The 23,879-nt window shown below is 44.4% G+C and overlaps 1 protein-coding gene across 1 annotated transcript in view; it reads right to left on the reverse strand.

The window, feature by feature from the left end:
* Nucleotides 1–12,626, reverse strand: part of LOC121692660 (coiled-coil domain-containing protein 148-like) — a 40,493-nt gene extending 27,867 nt beyond the window's left edge. Inside the window, 6 exon segments of the mRNA XM_042071422.1 lie at nucleotides 837–982; nucleotides 2,372–2,478; nucleotides 3,277–3,380; nucleotides 6,793–6,914; nucleotides 7,690–7,755; nucleotides 12,537–12,626. Of these exon segments, the coding sequence (XP_041927356.1) occupies nucleotides 837–982; nucleotides 2,372–2,478; nucleotides 3,277–3,380; nucleotides 6,793–6,914; nucleotides 7,690–7,755; nucleotides 12,537–12,564 (573 nt within the window). The 5' untranslated portion in view covers nucleotides 12,565–12,626.
* Nucleotides 12,627–23,879: the final 11,253 nt, after the last annotated feature.

A 23,879-nucleotide genomic window follows, 5' to 3' on the forward strand; every position in this document is an offset into this window, starting at 1 on the left:
GGATGGAGACCGGACGACTGATGGCCCCTGGAGGAGAGCCTCCGGCGGGCTGAGGCTCGAGTGAAACGGCGGGGTCCTGATGAAAGAGCGTCTGGGGGGGGGGAGGCGTGGCGGTGGAGGCCGGCCAGAGGCTGACTCATGGCAGGAGAGGAACCAAGCGCCTGCCAGCCGAGACACTCAGCCCCCAGCGTGGCCCACTTTTCCACCGCATCCGGCCTCCCGCTTCCCACCTAATCTCAGCCATTTTCTCCTCCGCTCTCCTCCGCTCTCCTCCGCACGGAAAAAGCCTCGGGGAGCCAGGGGAGAGGAGTGGTCCATTTTTATGAGCCTCCTCTGCTGAAGAGGATGGCAGCACACACCGCACACTAACAACAAAGCAGCCAACCCTTCTGAACACAGCTGCTCAGTGGGGGGACTGAGGTAGAAGCCTTTGAATCATGTCACAATGGGCAGCATTGTGTTGGACGTCTATCAGCCTTTGACTGTGGGCCCGCAGATCAAACCCGCGTTTGCCGAGAGCATCATTGAGCAACCACCATGGTAACCATGCAGAGAGAGTGTTGAAAATGGTCTCGCTAGCGTTTAACTAGGATAACTTCAGTGATGCTTTTCAGGAAAGTGCACGCAAGATTTGCTCGCCTAAAGAAACATTCAAACACCTTCAGGTAGATGGTAATTGGCCTGGTTGGTAGCTCTACTCTGTGGCAGACCTGACTGAAACTGTAATGGAGGAGAGAGAGAGAGAGAGAGAGAGAGAGAGAGAGAGAGAGAGAGAGAGAGAGAGAGAGGTCTCTGTGATGAGGAAAGTGGGTGTTTCTGATCCAGGGGTCTGTTACCTGCTGGAGGATTTGCTCCCACTCACTGTGGTGGGGGGCGGTCACGTGTATTCTGTCCAGGCGGTACTGGAGGTCCTCTTTCAGCTGCCACACTGGCTCCACAGTGGCCAACCGGAACGAGTCTCTGTCTGCCTGTAAGAGCAGGTCTGGGCACAGAAAAGCATTTCCATGATGAACTCTCTCATGCAAATATGTAATAATGTATTTTGAAGAAGCAACCAATTTGAAGCATCAGGGCTATATATACAGCAATCAATGATAGCAAGCCTAGAGGATTTTGAAAACTTATTCTATTTTTTATTTTATCCTCCATCCTTGTTTTAAGTCGCAAAAAGGATGCAAAAAAAGACAGAAGAACAATCACAAAAATAGTTTGGGGCAGCCGTGGCCTACTGGCGCTTCGGACTTGTTACCGGAGGGTTGCCGGTTTGAACCCCGACCAGTAGGCACGGCTGAAGTGCCCTTGAGCAAGGCACCTAACCCCTCACTTCTCCCCGAGCGCCGCTGTTGTTGCAGGAAGCTCACTGCGCCGGGATTAGTGTGTGCTTCACCTCACTGTGTGTTCACTGTGTGCTGAGTGTGTTTCACTAATTCCTGGATTGGGATAAATGCAGAGACCAAATTTCCCTCACAGGATCAAAGAGTATATATACTTATACTTATACTTATCAAAAAGAGTTTAGAAGAAGCTAGAGGCCCTCCTTCTTTGTCTACTCCGTTAGCTGCTTAAGCCCAGGCAACGGTCAATGCCATGGGACCTAAAGTAGGACACTGCATTTGTCTCCTCTCACCTGGTCAAGCGGTTGGCTAGTTTTGATCACAGACAGTACAATTTGATTGGCTAGTTCCTCCCCCTGGACCACACTACAAACAACATAAGTCAACTATTAGTCTGCGTCTACAGTTTCAAACCAAATGAATGAAATTTAAATTCTTACCACATTATCTTAATACAATTTCAAACCAAAAGACTGGTATTATTCAAACAAAAATACAGAAATACAATATGCTCTATACAGCCAGATCCTCCTCTATTTAATTTCCTAATGGTCCCTACCTCATTCTCAGATGGGCGTTTTGGTTTGAAAAAATGCAGGAAGAGTAAGTCAATACTGATGAATCATACAGCATACCATATCAGAGAGCCTACCTAGTCTTTGTGGTCACCCAAGCCTCCTTTACAATACAAGCTGGTCTAACATTCCTAAGCAACAGTCCACTATCCAGGGAACCCGCTATGCTTGCAACCTGTTACATTTTCATTTTAATGAGCAACACAGCATCATTGTATCTCCTCGGTGCACTGTCCACTCTGTGACAGGATTGGCTCATTTGTAGGCCCACACCATGCATATACAATGCTCCTCCGAACTAGGATTTGTGTATCCGTGCATGTGGTGCTAATCAGCGTGAAGAGTTCTGCCAAATCTCATTTACCGGTTCACATGTGTGGGCAGCGAGGACGCTCTCACAGGCCACTCAGCAGCCGCGGGAGTGCTGCGGACTGATTAACCGAGACGGAGCCTGAGACGTACCTTCACCCAACATCTCGGCAATCACGCCCCCGTCAGGTTCGCCGTCTCCGTCGTCCTGTCTTCCCCGATGTTCAAGAAATCTCTGAAGATCTAATTCTGCCTTCTCTCTGAAAGCAAGAACAACAAAAACACAAGCTGCCCATAAAGTATAAACTCTGAGGGGCACCATGACTTTGTTCAGTTTACTGGGGAGAAACGAAGAAACCCTTGTGTGGGATGCAATACAAACTTCTTTTTTTCTTCTTTTGGGGGAAAATGTGTTATTTTTATAGTGGTTATATCATCGTCGTAATAAAGGTGCTAGTTGACTTTGGCTGCATCCACCAGCGCTGCAGTCTGCGGTGCCTTCTCATTACTGGATCCCACGCATGTGTACACCATTAACCTTGGCTGCCTCAGACATAGTCATTACCCCAAAGCTAGCTCTGCCCTTCTCACTTCACAACACAAAACACCAGCGGGGCCTCCAGTCTGATGGCTCAGCTTCACCACGATGGGAGAGCACCGCACACCAGAACACTGCAGAAACGTTCAGCACAGCAGCATGTTCCTTCTCTCTCTCTCTCTCTCTCTCTCTCTCCCTCTCTCTCTGGAGTTTTCTCTAAACTTTATGCCACCTTCTCTCCAATCTTCCCTCTCAACCACTCGCCCCGTTTCTCTCCTCTTACGCCCACATACTCATTATCTCTCTCTCTTTCTCTTTATCGCTCCTCAGCTCTGAGAACATGCCTCCTTGACCGTCTCCCTGAGCTGGCGATGCAATAAGGAGTTACACCCCATCGATCATTCTCAGTGGGTTGGCTTGTTTGTCTTCCGATATCCCCGGGCATTTATTTCTAGGGGCCAAAGGATGGAGAGAGAGGGGGGGCTTTAACAGGTGAATGATGGTGGTGGTGGTCTCTCACTCTGCTCTGGCCAGTCGCTGGTGCTCTCTGGCCCACACCGGTCTGTGCTGGCAGAGTAGGCAGCTCTCTCTGCTCTCCTTGGCCGCCTGCTGAGTCTTCCTCACCTGCAAGACAAAACAACCTCCATCAGCCTCGCCCTCACCACAGTAGAGGATCCTTTCAGTGAACACAAGGCAACTCAGTTGCATTCATCTTGTTATTGCAAAGTCAGATTTACTCCAAAATAAATATTTTCTTAATGCTTCTAGTGCACAGAAGAGCGCTGCGTATCTCCTACATGTGACCTGAAATAATACAAAAGTAAGCTGTTGCTCTTAGTAGCCTAGCTCAGCTTAATCGTAATTGAAGAGATCACATGACCATGTAACAAAGTTCAGGAACAATGTCAACATTAAAAACACTGAATCTATTTCTTAGAAGACTACCTCCAAAATCATTTTGCTAAAGAAAAGTGATATGGAAGACTGCAGCCACCTCTAGCTAAGTGCTAACAATAGTGGAAGTCTTTTGGGGATTGTCTGAAAAATATGAATGTATTCCCAACTATTTCAGTTGCAGAAAGCTTTTAAGAAGTGTTCAATATTCCTTTCTGTCTGACAGTGCAAGTTTGAGAGAAAATATTCTTCTCAGCTACTGATGCATACACATCATTTCAGAGACATGGGGGTGTTACAAAGAGTGAGGGAGAGAGAGAGACAGAGAGAGAGAGAGAGAGAGAGAGACAGAGAGAGAGAGAGACAGAGAGAGAAAAACAGCACTGAGCAGTGATGTCATGTTCACAAATGTTTTGGTGCCTGATAAAGATCTGTTTGTGTTCCACAGCATCACGTCTCAGATGTCGCCACAGAGCCCTCCCCATGCACAAATGCTAGTAGTGTGCACTCATTTGTGTTTCTGGGGTGAAAAGAGGTACTCCAAGGACGTCCATTTCCATAAATCATGTCAGCGTGAAGCACCGCAGCGAGAAATTCAGAACTTTCAGAGTCGGACCTAAATAGGGCCACTGGTGCGAATGAGAACTTCATCTTTGTATTGTTTTTTGTTACCTGAGGACAAGAAAGTGAGTCTGGTTTTGCCAGGCAAAAGCAAAAACACTAGCAAAAAAAAACAGTGGATTGTAGTGTGTGAGAATTGAACCTTTTTTGCCTAGCTACCCTCAACCACATAAGAAGAAAACACTTGTTAAATTAGAATAGCAAATGGGAAAGACAATCATGGGAAAGACATACTGGGAGGCCGAACAAAATCGACACCCCCCTCCCCCTGTAAAACTGGATGTATCTTGGAAAGTATTGATCTTACATAAAAGTAATTTTACAATGAGTCTCCTGGGTAACATAGGTACACCTGGTAATTTTTTCAGAATTTTTTGAGACCTAAGTGCATGGGCCCTGGTTGAATTGACCTGGAATGACCCTACTTGTTCACAAGCAGGAAAAAAACAAAACAATTATGGTCTTTATGGCTAAGACTTTTAGATCATCTTGCAGAGTCAGAATGGCTTAGCACTTTACACAGCTCTCTAGATACAGCCACTCCTTGCCTTTTAATCAGATTGTGTCTGCACAGGTCACTGGCTCAGATAATTGTACACATCTCTCTTTGAAACAGTGCCCCAATTACACGATGAGGAATCCGCCAGAAGCAAAGAAAAAAACTCTCATGTCCTCCCTCTACTCCCACCAGCATTGTACACACAAACATTTCAGGAGAAATATACAATGATTTTTATTATAATGGCACTGACATAATAATGGGGCAACGACTGTAGCTGTTTAAAAAGCATAACCCATAATTTCAGCCTACCAATATCAGTCTACTAATGTGGCTATAAAACTGGTGCATGACAAAGCATCCACACAAGGTATTTACAAAAGGTGGGCATAGAGCTGCTATAACAAAAATATAGGTTTATACAAAAAATATATACATCTGTGTGATTTGCTATGTAATTTCATTTAAGTATGTTAGTTCATTTCAGAATACCCTCTGACACAAAGCACACGAAAATACATTACTGGTATGTTAGAAATGGCACATGGAGTAATACTCTCCACAAGTGAATGCCATAGCTCGTCAATGGCGTTATTACCTTTTATTTGCTTTGGAGAAAGCTGAGAGATATACACTGGAGATATGAACCTTTTCTTTCTGTGCCTCCTCCTCACTATCCTCTGCCCCACACTAAGAGCACACAAACAGGGAGTTTACACACACACACACACACACACACTCACAAACACACACACACACACACAGACACACACACACACACACACACCACACATACACACACACACACACACACACACACACACCACACATACACACACACACACACATACACACACACAGTGCCCAGGCTGTTTTCAGAGGATGGTGAATTTCTCATTTCCAGTGTGCTGACCTCTCGGATCTTATCAGGATTCCTCTCCTGCGGGAGATTTAAAGGATTGTGTATCGAGGACCCCTCCCACTCTTACTCGAGAGCGGATCTGATCACCTCCCCGAGGCTACTCGCGGCCATTTATTCTCTCTTCCCCTCTGCTTTCTACCGGCGGGGGGGGGGGGGGAACAGGCGCAGGGGGAAAAAATAAAGCGCCTGCCTTTCAGCAGGGCAGGCATATGCAAACACAGGCTGGCTTATCTGGGCCATGCAGGGAGCTGAATTGGAGCGGGCCATGAACGAGCCATAATGAGAGAGCAAAGAACCGCCGTCACCATTTACCAATTAAAACACTGCAGGTCGACAAGCATAATCCTCACTGCCCTCAGGGTTAACTTTTCAAAGAGGCAGGATGCTGGGGGGATGGGAATGTATGAACTTCAAACAGCTTTTTTATGGCTTGTGTGCTGCGTGCGACTTATGAATATGGAGAGTGTCAGTGTACTGCCTTCTTATTGAGCTCAGTCCAAAATATGAATGTTTTTTTAGAGGAACCTCATGTGTTGCATAAGAGTTCTTGTTCTTGTTATATAATAGGGCGGGTCCTACTAAAACCCCTCAGGAGTGTTAGGAGTGTGTGTGTTTGTGTTTGTTTTGTGTGTGACTGCACGTGTGTGTGTGTGTGTGTGTGTGTGTGTGTGTGTGTGTCTGCATCTGCAATGATGTTTCATTGTCTGCATGTGTTACAGATCTGTCAGGTTGATTTTATTTCACTGGCTTTCGCCTCCTCAAGCCGGATGTTGTCCCATCACGCTAATGGATTCAACATCAGAAATGGAATGCAGACAGAACTGAAAGAACTGCTAGCACAGACACCTGGCAGGCTTTGGTAAACAATTCTAGATTGGCTGTGTCATTTTCTCTCCTGATTAGCCAAGTAAATAATAGTAATTAAAAAAAATTATATCCACAAGCCTTCCCACTTTAGTGTTTTTTGACAAAAATATTCACTATTTTTTTTTTAGGTTTCACTGGCCAAGCTACTTGGAAAACAGGGCAGTTCTACTTTTATAATAGAAAGATATCAGATTCTAATTCAAAATGACCAAATTCTATTGCAACTAGCTTACCTTATCCTCAATGTGCTGTGATGCAATTCGTTTGGCCTCCAGCATAGCCTGCAGCTGTTCGTATTGAACAGGTTTATACTTTGAGCTTCCCAGTCCATCCTTCAAGCGCAGGGTCAGCTTTTCTGTGCCAATGACAGTTGACAGCAAACAAAATGGCGTCAATAATAAATGACACAAGCTGGCAGAATTACAGAGTCATAAACAGCTGGCCAGACAGTCGGGGACGTTTTACGATGCCTGGCCTGGTGGTCTTCCTGCTGATGACAGTGGAAGCAGAAACACTGGAGTGGGACGAGAGGCAGAACAGAGCCAGTGCGCTACAGTCAGGGATGGATTACTGCACGGGCCTACCGGGCCCAGGCCCAGGGGCCCAAGGGGTCAGGGGGCCCTGAAGCCCAAGTCTTTGCATGGAATCACTGCCTCAATATCAACACATCAGGATGTAGGCTATGAATCTGATTGAATTTAGTATTGTCCATCCCCAAAATGCACCAGAATACAGGAAATCGCATCAAACAAATTAAACAAAACAATTCTGGGGGAGGACCCCCAAACCCCCCCTCCCACATATATGACAATAAGCGGGGGGCCCTTAATATATCTGGGCCCAGGGGCCCGAAAGTTCATAATCCGCCCATGGCTACAGTGGCTCAGCCTTGAGAGACCAGACTGGGCCCACGTCGTTATACTGATTGACTGAAAACAGCGGTGTTGCAACAAGGGGATGCATGAAGAAATGCTATGAGATTCGAGTCTGGGAAAAGCACAACTATTTCTGCCTCAAGCATCTTCAACTGGGCAAATACCTGTTGCTTGTTATACCCCCTGAATGTTATGAAGTGCAAATCATTTTTTTTTTTTTGAGGTGTGGGGAACAGTTGGTTTGAGATGGCTTACCTAAATCATCAGCTCGGTGGTTGGTTATGAAAGCTCGGATATCTCTCCCGCTCATCGCTGTGTCATCTGTAAATTGACATAGTGCAACTTAAAAGAAAGGCTTTCATACATGTAAATCGCTGAACGCCAACCTTATACTCCAAAAACATTCTCCTACTCCCTCAAGGTAATCGTTAAAGGTCAGTGATGACACCCCAATCCCTTGGTGCTTTAATCTGCTTTCCCTCAAGGATTACATTTTTACAATGGCAAAGAACAGTTAATAGTAGGGGAGATTATGTGAAAAATCGTTACTCGGTGGATAGAAGCATGAAATTTGGTAGATATGTTCCTTAGGTGATCCTAAGACATCCTAGAAGGGGTGCCCAAAAATATCTCAAACAGGAAGTGAGATTTTGAAGAAATTCAAAATGGCCGCCCATACAAATGACAGCTGATTCAAAAGCCACCTTCACAACCTCCTAAAAGCTTGAAATTTGGTATGTATGTTCCTTAGGTGATCCTAAGACATCCTAGAAGGGGTGCCCACAAATATCTCAAACAGGAAGTGAGTTTTTAAAGAAATTGAAAATGCTGCGTTCCCCGAAACAAAATTGGCAGCTAATTCAAAGACCACCTAAAAAACCTCTTAAAAGCTTCACATTTGCTATACATGTTCCTTGGGTGATCCTAAGACATCATAGAAGGGGTGCCCAAGAAAATCTCAAACAGGAAGTACGTTTTTAAAGAAATTGAAAAATGCCGCTCTCCCTGCCACAAAATTGGCAGCTGATTCATACACTACCTAAACAACCTCTAAAAAGCTTGAAATTTGGTATGTATGTTCCTTCGGTGATCCTAAGACATCCTAGAAGGGGTGCCCAAAAATATCTCAAACAGGAAGTGAGTTTGTAAAGAAATTGAAAAATGCTGTGCTCCCCGCCACAAAATTGGTAGCTGATTCAAACATCACCTAAACAACCTCTTAAATGCTTGAAATTTGGTATGTATGTTCCTTGGGTGATCCTAAGACATCCTAGAAGGGGTGCCCAAAAAAATCTCAAACAGGAAGTGAGTTTTTAAAGAAATTGAAAAATGTTGCGCTCCCCGCCACAAATTTGGCAGCTAATTCAATCACCACCTAAACAACCTCTTAAAAGCTTATATATTCCTTGAGTGATCCTAAGACATCATAGAAGGGGTGACCAAACATATCTCAAACAGGAAGTGAGATTTTGAAGAAATTCAAAATGGCTACCCATATAATTGACAGCTGATTCAGAGGCCACCTAAACAACCTCCTAAAAGCTTGAAATTTGATATATGTCCCTTGGGTCTACGTTATCCTGGAAGATTACTCCAAGAAATCTCAAACGGGAAGTGAATTTTTAAAGAAATTGAAAAAAGGCTGCACTGCCTATCCACACAATTAGCAGCTATTTCAAAGGCCAACTAAACAACCTCCTAAAAGCATGAAATTAGGTATAAGTGTCATAGATATGCCTCTGTTTTAAGCAGACAATACGGCTACACTATGGCTATATCCACCAATTGTCTCAAGGATACTATAAACACAGACACTCAAGCACCTCAGGCAGACCTCATAAAAAACATACAATTAAGCACACATGTCCCCTGCAACTTCTTAAGACACAGTAAAACACCACACTAGATTACATTAGTCCTAGTCTACATACTGCATATTTGCATCTATTCACATGCTCTGGCACATTGGCATAATACTGTGCAAAGCAACCCAGCATCTTGGCATCGGCACCTTCGAGAGCAGAGAGGCTCACCTTTGCTGCCACATTTAAGAGGTTCTCTACATACTTTGGCTGCCTCTGGTAAAAGTGTCCATAAAGGTGTCCAAAAATCATCTAATTTGGTCCATCCATATTTCAGGAGAAGGCACTGACTGGGTAGCCTTCAGACCTTTGGACCAAATGCTAGCTTGGTACACTGCTCTATTTGAATGCTGTATCAGTGCAGCCTGTGTGGGAGGAATATTTTTCATTGAGAGACATATTTGAGAAAACAAGTCCTTCCTGAGATCATTGACTTTTTCAAGATCCGTTTTCTTATCGTAAAGAACACAAGTGTACTTCTCCAGCAATGCAAACATGTTTGATTCCTGGCTAAGCAGTTAAAAAGGATTTGCGGTCATAGCAATGAAGGCATCCTTTCCTTCTGGAAATGGTTTCCATGCAGCCCACCCTTTAGAAGGAGTCTGCTGTTCCAGAGGTAGCCACCCCATTATCACATAGTGCAGTTGTTCAACTACTTCCATCTAAAAGTTATCCGATTGTGTTCCATAGAGCCATCTCCATGTGTAACCCACCAAGCATCACAAACCTCTCTCCATAACAGTCTGGATCTCTGGATCACTCCACTGAACCATTTTTGTAAATGTATATAGTGGTTGGTCAAATGCCATAACTGGGACCTGGTCGGAATTTAGGTTCTCTGTCAATTGTTTTACAACACTCATACCATGTCTGACCATGGCAAAGCTGGCAGCTTTTTCATAAAAGAGAGGAAGGAGTGAGTTTATAGCAGGTGGGTCAGACAGTTCTGGCTGAAGTGAAGCATCAGTTTGATTGCATGCTCACCCCACTTTTCCTCCTCTGTTATTGCCCATGCTAAGTTCAGTTTGGTTAACTTTTGGCACTAAGATGGCCTTTGGTTGACAAGTAACAGCTGGAATTGTAGTGTATACTTCTCTGGAAGACAGAGCATATATTTTTGCGCTTTTTGAGCTGGCTGAATGTATATTTGCTCTCTAGCATCTCGGATCGGGAGGCGAGCGTGCTAGTAATTGAGCTAAAAGCCCAGGCTGCTAGTTCTCTCACTAGCACGTCAAGGTATCATGAGGGAGGTTTACTCAATGTACATACTGCAAAGCTAAATACTAGCTGGCTACCGTTACTGTAGTACAAATCAAAATTTCGTAGCTTCTAATGTTATTCCCGAAATAACGGTACAATACCCCCCAGGAAGCCCCACAGATTCACAAATACGCACCCCATGCAATCATGGGGACACAATTAGCCTAGGGATGCCTTTGTTTGCCTAGATTTAGCTTGATAATTGAAACCCAGCTAGTGGTTCTACATTGGCTAATGCTAACGCTAACACTGGCATAACATTTGATCAATGACTTGTGCCCCTATTTAGGGCTTGATCTCTGATCATGTGGACATTTTAGCAATAAACTGTCTTTTGAAAATTATTAAGTGATTCTTCCAAAAGTTTTTAGAAATATTTATGTTATGCATACATAAATAATTAACTTCTCAGATGAGGATTCATTTGGGGAGTCATGTCATTCTGACCATTTTAAGCCTGTTTTCCCCCCTTTAAAGCTGTATAAAAGGCATGTAAGATTATTTTCATGGGTTATCTTGCACATATTATTTGTTAACCATCTCTATATATATCAAATGTAAAATAATAAAGTAGCAGAATAAACCATGATGCCCAACTATGTAATGTTTTATTATCCTTGGGTCGTTTTACAGTAGGTGGCCATCTTGGATTTTCCCTTAAAAAATGACCTAAATGAACCAGAAATGTTGGGCACCCCTTCTCAAATGATGAGATACATCATAAAGAGTGTCTGTACCAATTTTGGTTCTTCTATCCACTGCGTAACGATTAGGCCCTTTTTTGTTGATAATCCCCCCTATAATGGAAGTGCTATCTCAAAATATTCACATCACATAAACAGCACATTCAACACCAAAGTTGTGCTGAAAGGGATTACGGAAATAACCTTTTGAACTGACATTGTCTTACTGCACCTGCAGGGTAAAATTGGTGTCACTCTGTGATCCCTGGCGATATCTCAAGGGCAGACTTACTGAAAACATGGCTGTCATTCTCATCTTCAGCTGAGCTCTCTGTATATCGATATTCATTTAGTCTTATCATTGCTTATGGTTATTATTTCACCTCTTATGAATTCTAGCTCAGTGTGTGTGTATTTTCCCAGCAGGAAAATTAACAAGGGCACCGCTGACAGAGAAACATAATGACTCAGTCTGAGCCTGGCATCAAAATGTCCCTTAATGTCACAATCAATTTTACATGGGGGGGAGAAGGGGCTGGCGAATAAACCATCGGAAGCAAGAAATTAATTCTCTTGATGTTTGATTATCATGTCTGAAATGCTCTGAAATGTCTCACTCTCCTCCTAGCACAGCACAGCTCACTTACTCACTCCTCCCTCCTCCTCTCTCTCTTGTATTGCATTAGGCTAATAGCCTAATTCCATCCGGACATGTCAGCCAAGATAACATTCTGCATAATGTGCAGTTCATAGAATCATTCTTTTTTCCTGATGACCACACAATAATGTAGCCTGACTGTTCAAGCTTTGGCACAGACAGGCTTGGTTATTTCTGCGGCTGTCTGCTGGAGATATGATGCCTTCCGTTTCTCCAGAACACACATGATGAGGAATAAAACATGAAGTTGTACCACTGCAACCCCTAAGTAAGTTGCCTGCCCTAACCTACTATCGGGGTGGGGGGGGGGATTACCTTGCTCGCAAACAGCCTGCAGATGTCACCTGATAATGTGCCGTAGAACGCAGCTCCGATTATGCCCAGTTAATTTAGAAGCTACTATCACTATCAGGATATCAACTGTACAGTTAGGCTACTAGTCTCACTCATGAAATAGGCTACCATGCATTAGCCTACTATTATAGGGCACCTGATTTTGTCGTCGAACATGGACTAAACGCTTGAACTTGAATGTGTAGGTCTTGGTGAGAAGTTACATAGTTTTAAGAACGTCAGGAAAAGATACAGTAACCAGAGAGGGTAGTAAACATAAATCTTTGCAGTAACTCTGAAAATTACCTTCTCGACGCTTCCCGGTTGACAACATTTGTAACCAAGGAAACTGTTGTTGCCTTTGTCATTGGACAATTCAACAACATGCCTGTCCAATCATCTGTTAACGACTGCATCTTGGGTCCAATGATGTCTGTCGCTCCAAAACCACATTACGGTGACGTCATGCATACTCGAATTGCTTCGGAGTAGAAGCGGGGTGGAAAGGAGAAACCTGGCTCCTGACTATGGAGACGAGTTTCCCTGCTCGGTATTCACACGGATAGGACTCACTGGACTAGTCTTCTGCAACAACTCACAGCATTCAGTCATACTTACTTGTTCTAATGGAGTTCTGCACCGTAAACGATCAACTACTATAACATTCCTCCGCAAGGTATGAACTTTAAAAATGACTTGCATGGATTTGCCTTAGAATAGAGTAGCCTACCTCTCGCATGCAACCTATGGGACGAGAACGCCTGAGCCATTCGTACGATCTGGTACGGCTACAATAGCCTTGGCTACGTTTAGAGGCTATCACTTTGTGTGGTCTTCATGCATAATTTTACAGCAAAGAGGTGTATTTTAATTAAGTGAGAGAGGATCTCTCTTAACTCTTGATAATCTCACTTTCGTGACTGGCTTAGGTAACGCACACCTTTATGGGACCTTCAGGGGATCGGTTAAGTGTTTCGTGGAGTGACTCGTCATTCTTTCCCAGAATTTATGACTTCGCCTTACCACAGTTTCTCTAAACTCCGTTAGATCAGGGAGTACGCTTTATAGCCTATTCAGACGTGACTTTCTAGCGCGCTTGTCCTTGAATTGTAGTGATCGCAACTGTGTGCAGGTGAGCTCTCTCTCTGTGTTGGAATCTGAGGAATGCGAGGTCGCTTATAGGCGGAGTTACGTGCGTTTCTTTTTATCGAGTTCTTCCAATATATGGACGTCATATGACAAAATGTGGAGCTCACGCGTCGTGGTGCAAATATCCAAGTCATAAGTCATTTTTTTCATATGCTAGTCATGGAGTGTGTGTTAGACTGAATTTTGAGCCGATTTCCTTGGGAAAATAACCTTTAAAGATGTTCCAAATGGATTGTTTAATTTTGTTGTGTCGGCAATTTCTCGAAAGTGATCTCGATCAGCCTCACATATTCACACCAGCACTGTGTGCTTTCGCTCTGTTCCATGCTCCTTTCAGGTTTGATGTGAATCTATGGAAATTAAAGCAAAGCATGTTTGGACACGCTGCGCCGCAAAAGACTACTAAAGGGAAAGGCGTGTCAGTCTTAAAAGCCCAAAGAATCCCAACTGTGTTGATCTGATGTCCTTTCCATAAACAACGGGGATGGAAAAACCATTAAATTTGAGGTAGTTCAAATTACAGTTGATAGGCTACGCCATCACCAGATGTTGTAATTTATGCCGTCCATAGATTAGCCTAAGTCTGCATTGACCACACTTTCATATCCTACTTGAGAGAAAGGTGTACATTTCCTGTTGGTGTTTCAGTCTGTTCTTTCAACTTGCCAGACATTTGTAAGTCTGGACACTTTGTCGATGGGCACATTTCATTTAAATGCAGTGGACCTGACCTGGCCTTTGAGTATTACACTACAGATCTTGAGAGTTGTTGTGATTGTTGCTCCCAAAAGAGACACAAATAAATGTTGTAGTGAGTTGGTGTGTTTTTTGACTAATAAAAGCAATGACAAATAATGCAGAAATGTCATTAAAAATCCTTGAATTTGCGAAATCACAACATCCTAAAATCTTTGCAGTGCAGGATGCTGTTATGTATCCAAATGCCACTGCAGTGCTCCAGGTTGGCTATTTAATGCACATTGTTGCATTGTGGACTATCAACAGGGTAGAACTTACTCATTTCCTGTCTTTTAAATAAGGCATTCAAAGTTATTTCCCTCTGTGCTGACTGGATGTTGTTGCTGCTTTTAGTGTAATCAGAAAGGTGGCTTTTGTTTTTATGCTTAGCTAATCTCCCTCTCACTCCAGCACCTTTGAGTCTGGGTCTGGGTAGGCATTTCAGGCCAGTGTTGGAGCACTTTAAATGTTTGACTGACAGCATGAATGGTCATTTTTTTCTTCCGGTGCCACCGTTTTTGCTGGTGCATTTGCCACTGATGGCATCATTCCAGGCCTTCTAGTGTAATTCAGGGGAGTTATGCAAGGTTTCACTTGTCAGAAACCTCACATAATTTTCAGATGAATCTCAACATTGAGTACCATGCCTCCTGGTTATGTCATTTAAGGAAATGCGAATTAATATCCACTCATTGATATTTCTGCTTTCACATAGCCTACCAATTTGTGGTGACTGTGTGGTGCATGCCTGGACTAGCATGTAATCAAATGGCATCAGTACTCATGTATAACAATGATAAAACAATCTGTGTGTATTCTAGAATTAAGCAGTTTAATAGTCAAGAGAACAAAAGAAGAAAGGCAGTCATAACAGTATAGAGTTATATAAATAACACAAAGAATAGACCAGTTCCAGGAAGGGCATGTGACCGACTCCCCCAGCCAATAAATACTTAGAAAAGCCATATCATTTCTGACTTTGTGTCATTCAGAATAGCAGCAGCTGGAGAGACGTTCATTTTCAATGCTGTCTGTGAACTTGCTGTGAAGACGCTTGTGAAATATATGGCTCATGAACACATGCTATGGCCATTGCAAGAACACCCCGAAATTTAAAATGGCCTCTTGAGCTCAGAGTGGAGGACACATGAGGTCTCTCCATTCACGTGTCTGTCAACATATGCAGTCGCTCACCAACCCATGAGCTCATCTGTTATGTGTCAGGTTAAATGTAATGGGCCACAAACTCCTCCAAAGCACTGGAGCAAATAGTGACTATTGAGGCAATAAATTACATGGGTGAAATTAACTTTTTTATGAATGTTAATTTGATTTGGGCCTTAGTTGGAGGTAATGATTAGTCTCAAGAAAGCACTCAGCCACCCAGCCCAAGGTCAAATATTTAAGTCTTCACAGTGTGTCTGCTTGTTTTGGACCATTGTATTGCCCCCCCCCCCACACACACACACACACTCTGACTCTGTTTTTCAGGCATTCCCTGTCTGCCTGTGTGTCTGCTCCATCCTTCCTTTCCGTTGCACCAGCATTTCTGGTGAGTGAGAGACATTACTGCTTCTCCTCGTGATCCACATTACCCAACAAACCCACCAACAGCTGACATCTATTGAAAGAATCCAGTTAAACCAGACAAACTTAACATTTCTCATGGGGTATGGCAAGAGAGGACCTGAAATAAAAGCTCACAAACACCTCTTTGTGGAGCTGGCTTCTCACAATGAATATTCTTGTCCTCTGCTCCTCGGTTCAGTGCTGTCAAGATGGACCATACCCAACTTAAGGAGAGTTTGGTATAAGAGAAAAAAGCTCAGACACACTAGAAGCCGCTGTTGTCTGGTGTTTTCATGAAATATATTTCCCCCCCAGGCCATTTTGCTGTTCTGATTCTAAAGCTTACATCAAAATATGGTTTCGGGTCACACTCTACCATGGAGACTGTTATTTCTCGGGGAATGGATAGATTTCTTTTTGGTTTCAAATAAGCAGAGCCTGTTGTTAAGGATCAGACATAGCCCAAATACGGGCAAGCTGTGTGCTTTCACTGGCTTTTGTTGTTATTTTAGGATTGGTGTGATTGTGTGCTAGCCCATGCTGTGGTCAGATTATACTTAACAGGAACTGACATCCAATGAATAGGTCTTCTTTTAAGGCCCCTCCCTGGTGCACGTTTTCCTTCAGATCTGACCACCAGTCGCATACCAGAACTCTGGTTCACTCAGTGTTAAGACTGGCTCCAAATGCGTATCTACAGTACACAGTATGTTTAAACATTACAACGTGCGACACTTGCTTTGACTACGACAAGATTAAATATTTTCTTTATCTTGTGGCAAACAAGATGGCAGGTGTATTGCAATTCAGTGTCAGCATGCCCTGGGAATCACATTGTCCCAGCTTTCAAGGTGTATTACGTCACAGTGTATAAGACATGCTACAAGTCAAGAATTCACTCATGTTTTATATTTTTTCCCCTTGCTCTATGATCGTATGTGTACACCACATAAGCATTTGCTTCATTAGAGAGTGGACAGCTTCCCATTCTTTTCCAATGGACCTGGGCTGCAGACCTGCGTGGAGGAGCATTGAAGGTTTGGCAGTGGAGCCGTGCGAGCAGAGAGGAACATCCCTGTCATTTGCATAATAGTGCGTTTTTCACTGGCGCTGGGCGGGTTGAGATGAGCACAGCGGAGCTTCCCATTCCTTTTCATTGGCTCTGAGCTGGAGGAACACACTGTTGGATTGACAGTTGAGTGAAAAGAGCATGCCTCTGATTTTACATCAAGCAGACAAAACCCCACACTCTTTGTAGATAAGAAGCATAAAATGATGGGACTCAGCCAATCAAAATGGACTGACTGTTGTGATGGTCTCCTCTTTTTCAAGCAGTGAAAATGGCCACCATAACCATAACGACAGTGGTTTATGAAACTGATAAGTGTCTTCTGAAAAAACCTCCCTTACATAAACAGTCGCTAGTGGTGGGTTAGAACCTAAATCTTGTGGCAATAATGCTCTCGTTTTCTACGCATAAAATGTATGCAGTCCATTTATTTACTCAGTGTTGTCACTATACATTAATCAAGAAGTAGCAGGCTACTGACTCTACCACTGCATAGAGTAAACAAAACAGTTAAATACAGTGAAGAAGATGCACTATAACCAAGTTGTAATCAACAGCCTCTTTGGAATTGCTTCTGGGAGATCTGTTTTAATATCAAATGATTTCACTAAATTACAGAGCTTTTGGCTGTGGCTGGTCCTTGGGCTGGGTGTGTGTCTGGGAATATTATTGTCAGAGGCTCTCAGTTTCTCCTACTTTTCCTGTCTCGTCCTCCCTCTGGAACAGATGGTTGAATAACAATTAGTCTGCTCTGGACAACCAGAAGTTGATGTCTATGAAACATATTCACATTTTATCACATCATCAAAGGCTTCCTTAGAAGAGACTGACAGTAGAGTGCCATTAAAGTTTTACTGACACATTTGATGATCTTGTACAACACAATCGATGCCAATAAATGCTGTTGCTGTCATTACCAGTTGGCCTCCTCTGGTGATATTTCGTGATGAAAAACCTTACATTTTGTATTGACATCTGGGAAGAGTGCTCTGTCACGGTGATGGGAAGGTTAAACAAGACTTTGCTATATCTTTCACATGTTTACGCTTCTTCTCAGTATGGGAGCGCATGGTGTCATCTGTCAGTGGACCAGTTGACATTTTGTGTCTGGGTATTTTTCCGCGTATTTTTTGGTTCTGATGTGACGGGACATAGCTGGCATTTGCTGAAAGCTCTCCAGACTCCATGCTTTTGGTTGGATCCAGGGCGTCAGAAGGTAATACACTGGACAAAACATGTCAGCGCTTTTGTGAGATTAGGTGCACAAAGGAGGTCTGTCCAGTGAAAAAGCCCCGCAGAGGTCTGTCCCACTGAGTCAGAGTACTGAAAAGCCCCGTTCCAGCCCACTGGCACAAGATGGGCAACAGTGGACACCAAAATGGGAGGATAAGCAGATCTTAGATCGGAATAGTTCAAGCGATTGTTAACACAATCTTAGTTACCAGAAGTGGCTCTTCGTGGGAGGGTGTTGTGCTAAATATTTTACGTGCAGGTTACCCTATCACTGTCAGAGCCTTGTCTCCAGTTGCACAACTGATGGAAAACCACCAAAGGGGACAAGCTGTCTTTATAGGAGCCCATGGAATAACGAGATCTCCAGAGGATTTTCTGCTGCTGTCAAATATTGAAGTGTATGACATAAACTGGAACGACACCTTATGATGCATGCACAGTTGTTATGCCTGAAGTCCTATTCCCGTGAGTGATGTATGCTTTCCTGGGTCTTCCTGTTTTTTTTGTACTGGTCATTCAGTATGGCATGAGCGGGAAAACAAATGTGCTACTATATTTACATGTTAAAAATGTAAAGTGCGTTGTCAAGAGAGTTGTCCTAGTATTTGTATTTATGCACGGCTGCCATATTTAGTGTGTGGGCGATGGTGGTGCCATCTTTCCTATGTTGCTTTCTGAAAATTCCAAGGGTCATGTCAGATGATGTCATTTCCATACAGGTTGTCCATAGTTTTAAACAGGAGCCACCTTAAGCATTGCAGGATGTAGGTCTTTGTTTGCACAACCTACGGAAGAGTAAAAAAAAAGTGTCAATACACATAACTGTAATCAAAGTGTAGTCTGACTGGCTGGGAAACTGATGCTCAGATGACCATTAACAATTCATGGTTTGACATGGCTCTCAAAAGTCCACTGCTAGTTTGACAGACACAATCTATTACCACAAACATAAAAGCTAATTAGTCAACAGGTTGATAACTGGCTTTGCTTTTTGGGGAATTAATCTCCAGGGGTTCAACTGTTGGGCTTTTATCCCAGCTACAAAGAGGGGGAGGAAACTTTGGAATGAGTCCTCGAATAACCTGCAATTTGCAGTCTTCATCTCATCTCAGAAGTTGACATTTAGCAGAGGATAAACTCAACCGTGGCTGGTATGCTAACAGCCATGCATTATAGCAGGCACAGCCTATTTTCCCCTCTGTTCAGCTTGTGAATGTGTCGCTGGCAGGCAAAGTGCTCGTATCAGCCTTTTCAGTCTGCCTGCCTTCAACCACGAGGCCACAGTTCCTCTACTCCGATTTAGATAAACTAACAGCCGCACATTCCTTCCTAGAAGTAGTTAATACAAAAATTGTATCTTCGTTTCTCAAATGTAAGTTCCATAAAGTGAATTTGGCACACTCCTGTTTTACTGGGCTATTAAATATTCTATAAATAAATACTACAGTACGTCCCTCGGTTCAAACAATCCTCTCGTTTGACCGAGTGACGGCTTTCTTTTCATGCTGCTACAGTTACATGTAAATCCATTGTCATTAGGTAAAAGTTACACCATATTACAGTATGTTCTCCTTCTCTCTGCTTGAGTGAAGTTGAATGTGACTGTTCTTTGTGGGTTGATCTGCCCAGAGGCAGTAAATTCCTGCCAGTGCGTTTGATAAAGCGCCTCTGTGCTAGTAGGTCTCCGGTGCCCTCTATGAATCATAGCCGGGGTCACAGCGAAGAGGAAATTTGTTTTACTGACCTGTTGGATGGTGATTTATATTTCAATTAAATCCCACGCCATAGATCCTCCAGCCGACCACCTTCAAATATACACCCGTACTCTCTCCCCCATGGGTGTGCCTGTTGGCGGACTTGTACACATCACCAAAGGCAGCGGCACAGTTTCATAAAATATGGCAGCGTACCTATCTGGACACGTAGCACAGTCGAGAGAGCATGACATTTTATTTCTTGACCCTGTGAAAATTGTTACAAAGGCTAACAGCTGGCTGTTGGGAAAGGTTGCCATTTTCACTGACATCTCATTTCCCCTCTTCCCTTCCTTTTCTATTACTTCTCTCTTCATTTCTTCTATTTTCCACTTGGCTTCCTCTGTTTTTTTTCACTTCAAGTTAAATGAGCCTTTCTTGTTTTTTTTATATCATGATTAATGATTCTCCATATTGATTTGTTTTCAGAATGAAGACATTCATATTAAGGGTGGTACCATTAATATGCAATTCAGTATGATATGAAGTTTTGCACTTAAATATGTTGTAGTTATTTTTGACAGAAGGTGGCTGTTTTGAAACTGTGGCGTGGAGTGGCATGTGGTGCTCACAGAGAGATTGTATTTCCTGCTTCAAATTACATCAGTCACTGCTGGAATAGGAGGAGACGTCAGTCATGTAGGCTATCCCGAAAAGTCCTCTGAATTGAAATCACTGACCCCACCTTTTGAGTTCTTTGAAATCCAAAATGTCAGGACATTTATTCACATCCTCACAGATTTTTAATAACACACTTCAGTTATGAGAACACGATGGGTGTGTGTCTGCAGAGTTGTTTGAGATGTTTTGAAACATCAAATAAAAAGCTGTCCACAGAATATAATTTAGAGTAGCAGAGTCTAATGCATTACCTGTTGGCCTTTATTTCTCCTTTGTCATAGTCAAGCTGTTTAGCTGCAGGTTAAGGTCAGTAATGACAACTTTCTCCACACCGATCTGTACGGCGGGCAGATTCGATGTGACAGGCCTTTCTGATCGTGTCGGGAGGGTAAGATTGGAAAGTCAGAAGTGAGGGATAGAAGAGGAGGGATGAAGAGGAAAAATGACATTTCAGACGGCGGCTGTCAGACACACACACACACACACACACACACATATATATACACACACACACACACACACAAGTCATCAGGATGGCACGGTGTATTTGACACTGAGAATATCCTGCCTGACATAACTGCAGGCCCTGTCCATCACTGTTGCGGCGGAATAGACAGTGAGATATTCCATCCAATCTACCGTGAGCATGAAAAGCTGGCGCTTTGAATAAAATGAAGGAATGGTGTTTTTCGCATGGCAGCTTGTTTTCTCAGCTGTGGTTTGGACAGCAGGGTGAGGCGGGCGGGGGTGGGGGCCCTGGCAGGGCCGAGGATGAGTCACCAAGGTGGAGCAGGGGTGTAGGCTGATCACAATCTACGTGACCTGCCTTCTTTTCCCCCCCCAACCATGAGCTGAATTTAGCAAAGAGAAGCAGGAGGGAGATTGGGACCACTCTCACACACACACACACACACACACAGTGCAGAGTACTAGCCAAACGTTTGGCCAGTGCATTAGAGCCGGGATGGAAGGCTAGACCTGCAGCACTCACTGACTCGGCTGCAGCGGGGGCCATTAATCCAACCGTAAACGCTGGCATTTGCCTCAGACAACGCTTTTTCTGGGGCAAAATTTGCAGCACTGAAAAAGCGCAGTAACTGTTATTAAACCCCCCCCCCCATCCCTTCTGCACAATTATCCTCAACAAGCCCCCCTCATTTAAATGGATGCCAGCAGCTCGTCTTTCCTGTGACCCCCAGGCCACGCGCTCTGAAGCCGAGGCTATTTAATAAGCACTGTTAATGCAAATGGACCGTCAGGAGGGACTTTCTTCTCGCCGCTCCTCGTTTCCCCTCCGTCCAGCCTGCTCTGGCGTTCGCCTCGCCCCGCGCTGCATCTCCGTGTGACGTGCCGTGGGGCACCGCAACCTTACTGTACTCTCTCCCTCTCTCACCTTCCGCCCCATTTTAGCGGCGCTCCCCTGGGTTAATGGGTGGGCAAGGTATGGAGCCGTTTGCTCAATGTCAAACCTGTCTCCTCTCATCCCCCCGAGGCAAAGTTTGTTTTAGAGAGAGAAAAAAGGAAAGAGAAGTTGGGCTGGAGCAGCTTGCATGAGTCATGCCACCAGGGCATTCTTTTGCTCATTTACCTGCCTGCTTCAAAGGCCAGGCACTCTGCGCTCAATCAAAAGTGAATGATATCCAGGCCACACACTGTGTGTCTGTGTCTGTGTCTGTGTGTGTCGTGTGTGTGTGTGTGTGTGTGTGTGTGTGTGTGTGTGTGTGTGTGTGTGTGTGTGTGTGTGTGTGTGTGTGTGTGTGTGTGTGTGTGTGTGTGTGTGTGTGTGTGTGTGTGTGTGTGTGTGTGCAAGCGGATATATGTGTCCCCGCTTTTTACTGATGAATCGTTTGATTAGGTGCTTGCTTACATCTCAGCAGGAGACGTCTCTTTCCTCTCCTATCCTCCCTCCTCTGCAGGAGTGTGTGCGCCCTTGTCAGAGCGAGTCTGAAGCGTGACAATTTGCTGCACCATCTGAGAGTCTCACGGCTTCTACACACAATTGCGTTCCGTCAACGCATGCCAGTGGGTGTTCCCGATGGTAGCTATGCAAATGACTTGAAGTATAACCGTTATTTGATTGGTTGGTGCCGTCCGTCGATTGGCTTGATTGGCTGGTGCCGTCTGTCGGTGCAGCAACAGCTGAACTTCTCAACGCGAGCGACGGGAGAAACGCGACGCAACGGACCCACAATTCAGTTCGGCAACGGATGACGTGAGCCCATGTAAAGTGAATGGGATGCGTCTCCAGCACTGCAACGCACGCAGCTGTGTGTAGAAGCCGTTACAGCACTGTTAGTTTGAGGGAGCCTTTCCCCCCCCAGTTATGCTGCATGCCCTGACATCCCGTTCCAACTTATTGCTTTTCTTTTTCAACAAATTGTGCTTCATCAGCCGACAGTATTACTGTAGAAGCCAGGGGAGTTTATTTGGAGGGCCTAAGCTCGCTCTGCATCAATCTTCACTCTGTCTGGCGTTAGTTCTTCTCCCCAGATGAGTATGTCTGTTGTGATCATGTTGACTAGTAAGTGAAGGGAAGGATGACACAGGGAGTGCAGAGGACACCGAGGCTTCACTGACTGGAGGCTGCTGTGCTGTGGGCAGCTTGTGTCCAAGAGCTTCAGCTGTCAATAGGAATGACTGACCTCAAGCCTGGGCAATGAGATTGATGGAGTCTGGATGCATGTGACTATTCATCCCAACAACGTGCTTACATCCACAAGCACTTTCTCTCTCACACACACACACACACACACACACACACACACACACACACACACACTGGCTGGTCTCTTATTCTTTCTGACATACGCAAGGAGCAGCTTGACGACATGGGTCTCCCACAGGAAGGAAATGTGTGCAGCTTTAATTGTTGCAGCTGTCATCCGCCTTATCTCACAATCCAAAGTAATGAACTTACAAGTGTGCCCTATTGATAAATGGGCAGCCCGCTAAGCTAAGCTAAAGCTGCTCTCTGCGAGCGTGATTGATCATTCAATAAACAGACAGTTCATCTCTCCGCTACAATCAACCCCCGAGATGAGAAAAGCCTGGCAAGGCGCTGCACGTGGCCCGTAATTCATTTTCGGCCGCGGGCTCCTCCTCCGCACAGCCCGGAGCGTGGTGGCCATTGGGGCCAGTTGTCATGCAAATGTGGCCTTGCGTCATATTCGATTTCAATCAGCTCTCCACTCCCGTTGTGCAACACACCCGCTCGGTCCACGCGGCCATAGAAATGTGGTAACCAGCTGATATGCATCGGAATTAGGAAGATGAAAAGCAATACCTTTGCGACGGTGAGGTGTGGAGAGGAACGGTGATTAAATTGAATTTATTCACATGCCGAGCGGCAGTAATGTTCGCTGCCTGCATCGCTGGGGCCCGTGGTGCCATCTCGGCTCTGGTTTTTATTGGGATGCGGTCGGCGTGTCATAAAAAAAAGGAAACCACAAGCGTATTTCTGTTTGTTTATTTTATTCCACGCTGCAACAAATGAAACAGTTTTGCATTCCGTGTCGT

This window comes from Alosa sapidissima, chromosome 2 (assembly GCF_018492685.1).
Source record: "Alosa sapidissima isolate fAloSap1 chromosome 2, fAloSap1.pri, whole genome shotgun sequence".
Taxonomy (NCBI): domain Eukaryota; kingdom Metazoa; phylum Chordata; class Actinopteri; order Clupeiformes; family Clupeidae; genus Alosa; species Alosa sapidissima.